This window comes from Monodelphis domestica, chromosome 8 (assembly GCF_027887165.1).
Source record: "Monodelphis domestica isolate mMonDom1 chromosome 8, mMonDom1.pri, whole genome shotgun sequence".
NCBI classification, from domain to species: domain Eukaryota; kingdom Metazoa; phylum Chordata; class Mammalia; order Didelphimorphia; family Didelphidae; genus Monodelphis; species Monodelphis domestica.
The window spans coordinates 60,629,221-60,637,962 of NC_077234.1; the positions used below are offsets into that span (position 1 = coordinate 60,629,221).

Here is an 8,742-nt window from a genome sequence, read left to right on the forward strand (position 1 = left end):
TAATGGTTCCCTGGAATGTGGCTTTAAAATAAAATGAAAAATGTAAGAATCTAAAGTAAGCAACTTAATGAGGTTGAAGATGTCAAATGTAGAAGTAAACAAGAAAGTGAGTGTGACCCATGGAAACTAGGAAAACAGGGTCTTTTGTTTTCACATAAGTCCCCCCAAACCCCCCTGGGAGGGTATATAAGGGCTGTCCTGCAAAAGGAGAGCATCACACTTCACTCACCTCTCCTGAGTCTTCCCTTCTCACCTCATTTGAACTCTCTGTCTTGACATTATGGGTTGCTGTGGCTGTGGAGGCTGTGGTGGCTGCGGTGGCTGCGGTGGCTGTGGTGGCTGCGGTGGCTGTGGTGGCTGTGGTGGCTGCAGTGGCTGTGGAGGCTGTGGTGGCTGCGGTGGCTGCGGTGGTGGCTGTTGTACCACCTGTACCTGCCGCCGTGTGGGATGCTGCTCTGCCTGCTGCCCCTGCTGCTGTGGCTGCTGTGGAGGCTGCTGTAGCCCTACAGTTGTCTGCTGCCGCCGTACCTGTTGCTGTGGTTCCTGTGGCTGTGGCTCCTGTGGCTGTGGCAAGGGCTGTTGCCAACAAAAATGCTGCTGCCAACAGAAATGTTGCTGCAAGAAGCAATGCTGCTGCTAGAAGGGAGAGATCAAGGCCCAACATCACAGAGGACTTGCTAGAGGCACATGGAAACCATAAAGGTAAGACTTTCTTCTGTCTCAGTTTCTCTCTATAACTCTAATTGGTAAATCAGAAAATCTTTTCCCCAAGTTACGAGTTTGCTTGCTTAAGCACATCCTTAAAATAACAGCCTAATTTTCTAAGAGCCTCAGACATATGTACCAACCAAGACAAATTCCTCAAAGCAACGAGAAATGCACATAGACCAAATACTGGAAAATAATTTATAAAATCAGCAAAAAAAAAAAAATAGAATCACAGTTCCCTAATTTTTTTATTCCTTTATATTGCATTTTTGCTCCTTTGCTTGTCACAGTTTCTGTCCTTTCAATGTATACAGAACATTATTGTTGCCTTCTGCTATCTTCTGTCTTCCTACTGATTGTTTTCTTGTCCTCAATAAAATATACCAAATAATCATAAATCTAGTCTCCTTTTCCTTATTTCTCTGTGTCTGCTGTCTTTTTCATGCCTCATAATATCAACCAAATAAACTAAAGAACCATTTATTTAAAGTGGTTTGTTTGTTTTTTCCTAATGCTAGATGTGTCTTTTCCAGCTTTTTCTGGATATGATTTCTTTGTTAAATCTCACAAGCAAACAGTTCAGTCCTTTCCTTCCCTGCACTATAGCACTTCCCTCTGTAGTCTTGTTTATGCTAGTTTGTTCTCGACTTCTTATTTTTATACTGCTAAAATGATTATTTCATTATCCATACTGAACACTGGCAAACTGTCAAATTCACTTATGCCCCAAGAGTTTGGATTTATGGAGTTGGCATTCTTATTTCCTTCCTTGTCCCCAGCAGCTAACATCAGGGTGAGTCCCCTAGTAAGGCGCACTCTGTCTAAACTTGAAAGCTATACTTAAAAAGGCAACAAAGCTCTTCTCCCTAGAGAAGACTTTTTCTGGTCTTCTTCTGGCTCCATTTGGAATAATATAACTTTTTGGACTGGGATCTCAAATTTCTAATTCAAAGTAGGACCCTCTGTTTTCTTGGCTTTTGGCAAGCACACTTAAATCTGTTTATCAGTAGAAAAATTCAAGGGTTCAACCAACTCCTCTTAATTCAGGCATCCCTCACTGCTTAGAAAATGAGGAATGAACCCCAGCTTTTGGGACAAAAATCCATTATTTGATAAAAACTGCTGGGAAAATTGGAAGACAGTGTGGGAGACATTAGGTTTGGATCAACACCTCACACCTTACACCAAGATAAACTCAGAATGGGTGAATGACTTGAACATAAAGAAGGAAACTATAAGTAAATTAGGCGAACACAGAATAGTATACATGTCAGATCTTTGGGAAGGGAAAGACTTTAAAACCAAGCAAAACTTAGAAAGAGTCACAAAATGTAAAATCAATAATTTTGACTACTTCAAATTAAAAAGTTTTTGTAGAAACAAAACCAATGTAACTAAAATTAGAAGGAAAGCAACAAATTGGGAAACGATCTTCATAAAAACCTCTGACAAAGGTTTAATTACTCAAATTTATAAAGAGCTAAATCAATTGTACAAAAAAATCAAGCCATTCTCCAATTGATAAATGGGCAAGGGACATGAACAGGCAGTTCTCAGCCAAAGAAATCAAAACTATTAATAAGCACATGAAAAAGTGCTCTACATCTCTTATAATCAGAGAGATGCAAATCAAAGCAACTCTGAGGTATCACCTCACACCAAGCAGACTGGCTAGCATCATAGCAAAGGAAAGTAATGAATGCTGGAGGGGATGTGGCAAAGTAGGGACATTAATGCATTGCTGGTGGAGTTGTGAATTGATCCAACCATTCTGGAGGGCAGTTTGGAACTATGCGGCGATAAAAGACTGTCTGCCCTTTGATCCAGCCATAGCAGTGCTGGGTCTGTACCCCAAAGAGATAATAAGGAAAAAGACTTGTACATGAATGTTCATAGCTGCGCTCTTTGTGGTGGCCAAAAATTGGAAAATGAGGGGATGCCCTTCAATTGGGGCATGGCTGAACAAATTGTGGTACATGTTGGTGATGGAATACTATTGTGCTAAAAGGAATAATAAAGTGGAGGAATTCCATGGAGACTGGAACAACCTCCAGGAAGTGATGCAGAGCAAAAGGAGCAGAACCAGGAAAACATTGTACACAGAGACTGACACACTGTGGTGCAATCGAAAATAATGGACTTCTCCATTGGTGACAATGCAATGTCCCCGGACAATCTGCAGGGATCTAAAAAACACTATCCACAAGCAGAGGATAAACTGTGGGAGTAAAAACACCGATGAAAAGCAACTGCTTGACTACAGGGGTTGAGGGGATATGATCAAGGAGAGACGCTAAATGAACACTCTAATGCAAATACCAACAACATGGAAATGGGTTCAAATCAAGAACACATGTGATACCCAGTGAAATTGCACGTTGGCTATGGGAGAGGTGGGGGGGGTGGGGAGGTAAGAAAAGAAAATGATCTTTGTTTCCAATGAATAATGTTTGGAAATGACCAAATAAAACAATGTTAATAAATAAATAAATAAATAAACCTCATAAAATATATTTTAAAAAAAGAAAAAAAGAAAATGAGGAATTTGCTGGTGTTAGCAGACCATCTTTAAGTGGCAACCCTAAGTCCTAAGATTGAAATCCTCTGATAAAATCCAGCTTTTTAAGACTTTTTAAAAGTCTTACTTTTTTTTTTAAACCCTTACCTTCCATCTTGGAGTCAATACTGTGTATTGGCTCCAAGGCAGAAGAGTGGTAAGGGCTAGGCAATGGGGGTCAAGTGACTTGCCCAGGGTCACACAGCTGGGAAGTGTCTGATGCCAGATTTGAACCCAGGACCTCCCATCTCTAGGCCTGGCTCTCAATCCACTGAACTACCCAGCTGCCCCCAAGTCTTACTTTTTAAAAGACTTTTAAAAACCCTTACCTTCTGTCTTAGAATAAACAGTAAGTATTACTTCCAAGGCAGAAGAGTGTTAAGGACTAGGTTAAGTGGCTTGCCCAGGGTCACACAGCTAGGAAATGTCTAAGGTCAGATTTTTAATCCAGGCCCTCCCTACCCCAGACATGGCTCTATCCACTGAGCCACTTAGCTGTCCCTGATGGAGTTTTCAAGTTCCCTTTTAAGGGGATTAAAGGGGGGGGGGTGACTATGTTGGTGTACATAGCATTAGCCAAGGTAATTCTATTTTGACCAGTGATGCAAAAATAGTTGGGAGAACCCAGATTCTGTCCTCAAGGAGCTAGCATTCTAATCAAGAAGAGCTGTCAAAACTTATGTAATGCTGGTTTGATATGGAGTAAATAAAAGGTAGCCCTGGAGAGGCAGGCATTAGAAGTGATGGGGACCAGGCAATGACTCCCATAGAGGGTGGAATGTGAGCTGAATCATGAAGGAAGTCAAGGTGAAAAAAAGAAGGAAAGGGCTTTTTCCTTCTTTTTAAATGGAGAGGGGGTTGAAAGGTTTGTCTCACTAGAAAGATGTAAGCTCCAGTGAAACTGTTGAAGGGAAATGTGGAAAGGGAAATATGGATGCTGAGGTGTAAGCTGAAGTATGGAGGGAAATATGGCAAGATCTATCCCTCCCTGGGATTCTCTGACACCAGAGCTCAAGGCAAATTTAGAGAGCCAGTATTGACAGAAAAAGGGAAAAGGATGCCCTGACAAGCTAAATCCCCCAACAGCCGGATCTAGAGGTTTGATCCAAGTCCCAAAGACTTCTGCCTCCTTTCCAGCTGTGTGGCTTCTTTATTTCTAATCTAATATCTCTAATCTCTAAATCTAAGTCAAATCCAAAGAAGGCTAAGAGAGACCCAGAAAAAGTAGAAAGGCTGGTTCAAATGAAAGAGTCCAAACCAAACTCCTTCTGAGACTAGGGTTCTTGTAGGCAGATGGAGGAAAGGTAGTAGAAAATCCCTTGATGGAAACAGGTTCACAGATAGCAGGAAAATCTGGATCTTCACTCTCTCTCTTGTGGCTGAGGGGATTCTCCCCACTTCCCTTCCAGAGCTGGAAGTCCTGGGACTGACCAGAATTCTCTTCTCACAATTCTTTACCCATAATCCTTTGCTGTCTCTCAAATGCCACCAAGCTGCTTGTCCATCAAACATGCGGGATTCTGTCCAGGTCCTCTTGCCATTCTTACAAAGGAAACCAAGAAACCTAGGTAAAGGGGCAGAGAACTACAGGCATAATGGAAAGACCACACAAAGACAGGAGATGGAAGAAGAAATGTTGTGTTTAAGGAATTGCAGGTAGGGCAAAGAAGTAGATTGTAGATCATTTGGAAGAGAGAAGAGTACAAGAGTTCTGGAAAGTTAGAAAGGGGCCAAGTTATAGAGAAATTCAAATGCCAAAGAGAGGAGTTGTTATTTTATCCTGAAGTCATGCAGAACAACTGAACCTTAATGCACAGAGGGCATGACATGTACACACCCATGCAGCTAGAAGAGGACTAGACTTTGAATCTAGACTGAGTTCAAATATTGCCTGAGAGACCCTAGCTGTGTAATTCTGGGAAAGTCATTTAACCTCTCAGTCTTCGTTTCCCCATCTGTAAAGTGGAATAACAACAGCACCTACCTCATAGGGCTATTATGAGAATCAAATATAATACACAGTACTTTGGATGCATTCAATCACCATATTAATGATTATTATTGTTGTTATAATGCTTTTGAAAAATCACCTTGGCCATTGAGTGAAGGGAGAAAACTGAATCATGAGACCAGTTATTTAGTGCTATTGCAATAGGGAGAGCTAGGAGGTACAGTGTATATAACATCAGGTTTAGAGTCAGGATGACCTGAGTTCAAATGACCCTGGACAAGTCACTTACCCCTATTTGCCTCCATTTCCTTGCCTGTAAAATTAGCTAGAGAAGGAAATAGAAAACCACTCCAGGGTCTTTACCAAGAAAATCCCAAATGTGGTCACAAGGAATCAGACACTACTAAAACAACTAAATAACAACAACATTGCATTGGTTCAGGTAACAGGGAATGAGAGCTTGTACCCAATGTGGAGTTATATGAATGAAGAGAAGGAGATGTATACAAGCAATGTTGTTATGAGAGAAATGACAAGATTTAGCAACATAGTGGAAATGTGAAATGAGAAAGAGGGTCTGTGTGTGCATGTCAGAGGTCATGAATGTAGATTGTTCCATTGCCTGTTGAAGGACAAGAAAAATGAAGGGGAAATGGAGGGAAGATGGCATGCAATTAGGCAAGTTGTTTACAATGTTCTGGGCTCAGAAATTTCTACAAGGAAGATGATCTATACAGTGAATATGACATAGAACAAATGATAGGAACCATTAGACGGGCTTAGTAGGAACCATAATGAGTTTAAAATCAGAAAGCTTGGGTATAATTCTGGAATCTTCTCCTTGTCACCTGCGTGACATTGGAAAAGTCCCTTAACCTTTCTGATCTTTTTAGTTTTCTTATCTATAATATAAAGGAATGAAAATAGATGACTTCTAATGTCTCTTCTGATTATAAAATCCTAAAGTCCAACCCTTATTTATGTGGGGAAAAGAGCCTTTGAAGAAAGTCTTAAGTAATAATAACAATAATAAAGTTCATTACTAGAAGATATTGCCAGTCACTTAACTGAAACTTACTCATCAAAAAGAACTGGGATCTTTGAAATTCCATATTTATTTTTGTATAAATAATCATTGTTATGATTATTATTTTTATTACCTTTTTAATATAATATTAATTTATTCTGGAATAATAATAATGGAGTTGTGTACTCTTTGCCATGAAATATGAAGTACTCTTTAAGTTCTATTATTCTCAAAGACTGGAGCAGGTTTTTATCCTCATTTTTGCTCTTCCCTGGGTAGCCTTATTCCTCTTATTAGTCTATCCTGAAAGAGAGCACTTCAAAAAAGCTAGCATTTGCTACATCCATCATGAACAAATATATTTTCCCACAATATCTGACCAAGAGTGCAACAATTCTATAGGATCTGTGTGCAACAGTCATTGCCTTTTGTGAGAAATAGAGAGATTTGCAAGCAGATCCAAGGAATGGAAACTTGAAGGTATGAACTTTAGATTATTCCACCCTACTTAGTCTAACACAATCGGGAATGTCTACACCCATACTTAAGGATTAAGTATTTAGGAGGATGGCCTATGACAGACATGTGCTAGCAAATGACAAATCAGAAACAACTGACAGACCCCTGGGCTGCCCTAAGTCAAGCTTAAGCTACCATTGGTACATGTGAGACACAGGAAAGTGATGTAAAACCCTCTATATATTTCACATCACTTCCTCTCTCTGGCCTCTTTGTCAGCAGAGAGGTGGCTGGCAGCAGCTTGCTAAGCATGCTAAGCGTTCTGGCATCTTGGCGTGACGACAGGTATTGTCTGGTTTGGTAGTGAGTTTTCCTTGATACTATACTGGGATAAGCTGAGTAGCCTAGTTCAGTTGAGGCATCTTAGCTGAGTTCTCTTGGAGTTTAGGCTGATTCTTTCTCCTTTACCTTCTAAACACTACCCACTTAGAAAGCCACTAATCTTCAGAGACCTTGTGGTGGAAGACTTTGAACTTCCCCTGGCACAGGCCAGGTGGGAGAAATCCTATACTCTTTCCCTCTCCCTTCTCTTTAATTTCTTTCCTCTATTAATTAAAATCACCATAAATTTCCAGCTGACTTGGGTATTTTATTTGGGATATTCCCTGGCGACCAAAATTAATTTAGATTAGGTCAGAACCCTAAAAATTATCCTTACAAAGGACTGTCAATCAAGGAGAGAAGGGAAGATTCCAGAGAAGAATCTGGTCAGGAGGGAGGCAGTTAAATAGGTTAGCACCTGACACTGGACATTCACTCTTTCCTTTTGAACACTGAGGAAGGAGCTGGCAGATAGACTACTCTGGATTCCTGGCTATTGACTTCACATTGAAAGATTGGAGTATAGCTCTGAAGATCCTTTCAGTTCATCAATAATATCCCATTTAAAGACAAATTACTTTCCTATATTGAACTTATAGAAAATTAGGGAGATCTAATTCCTCTTCCCTCTCCCAATTCCTTAACCTTCCTTCTTTAAAATGAATCCCTTTTAGAAGGTATTATAGTGTGTAATTAGTCTTTTAAAAGTTGCTGTCAACTTACCATCTGAGAAGAGCTGTTAAGAGCCACTGAAAGAGAGGGACAGGAAGTGGGGTGGGGGAAGGAGTAAGAATCCCAGCTTCTCCTCTAACCTTATTTTCTAGTGTCACCATTCCAGCACTTCTCTTACCCTAAATATCCTAGTTGAAGAGCCTCTATTACACATTTAAGGAATATTTAAGGAATTAACTAAGGAACTATTTAATGAATAGCCCTAAGGACAGGAACCATGGGCTACCAGAGAAGAAACCACTTAAGGGAGCAATAAAAACTCTGTGGAGAAAAATTGGAAAATGACATCAACATCTAGATGCCATATTTAGAAGAAAACTTGGATGCCACCTTACCTGATTAAAGCTCGCAAAAAAAAAATGAGGAAAGGAACTGAGGGGAATCTGCTAGGGAAATGAAAAGTTTAAAAATGAAAGTTACTCGAGGGGTCAAGGCAGTACAAAGAACAAAATTTAAAAATTCAACACCCATCAAAAAAGTTGACTACAGAGGAAAGGGAAGGAAGAATTCAGACACTAGAGGGAACCACCAAGGGAACATGCCGAAAATTTGTAGTTGTCTATGAGTAGTCATCTGGGAGCAGCTAGGTGAATAGAGTGCTGGGCTTGGAATCAGAAAGACTCATGTTCATGAGTTCAAATCTGGTCTCAGACACTTACTAACTGTGTGACCCTGGGCAAGTCATTTCATCCTGTTTTCCTCAGTTTCCTCATCTATAAAATGAGCTGGAGAAGAAGATGGCAAACCACTCAAATATCTCTGCCAAGAAAACTCCAAAATGGAGTCACAAAGAGTTTGACACAACTGAAAAATGACTGGAAATAACATAAGTAGTCACAAGAAGTCTAACATCATGAAAATTTAAACTGGATCAAATAAGAAACAGATCACCTGCATGACATTTCTAATAATCGGTGACAGAATCAT

General features: G+C 40.1%; 1 protein-coding gene across 1 annotated transcript; it reads left to right on the forward strand.

Annotated features, from left to right (window-relative positions):
• The first annotated feature begins 239 nt into the window (after nucleotides 1-239).
• On the forward strand, nucleotides 240-1,094 carry LOC130455861 (small cysteine and glycine repeat-containing protein 6-like). The gene has a single exon (XM_056807702.1). The coding sequence runs from the start codon at nucleotides 281-283 to the stop codon at nucleotides 638-640; it is 360 nt and encodes a 119-aa protein (XP_056663680.1). The 5' UTR covers nucleotides 240-280; the 3' UTR covers nucleotides 641-1,094.
• Nucleotides 1,095-8,742: the final 7,648 nt, after the last annotated feature.

Excerpts from the sequence above, each read along its gene's own strand:
- LOC130455861 (XM_056807702.1), top strand. The coding sequence starts at position 281 with ATGGGTTGCTGTGGCTGTGGAGGCTGTGGTGGCTGCGGTGGCTGCGGT.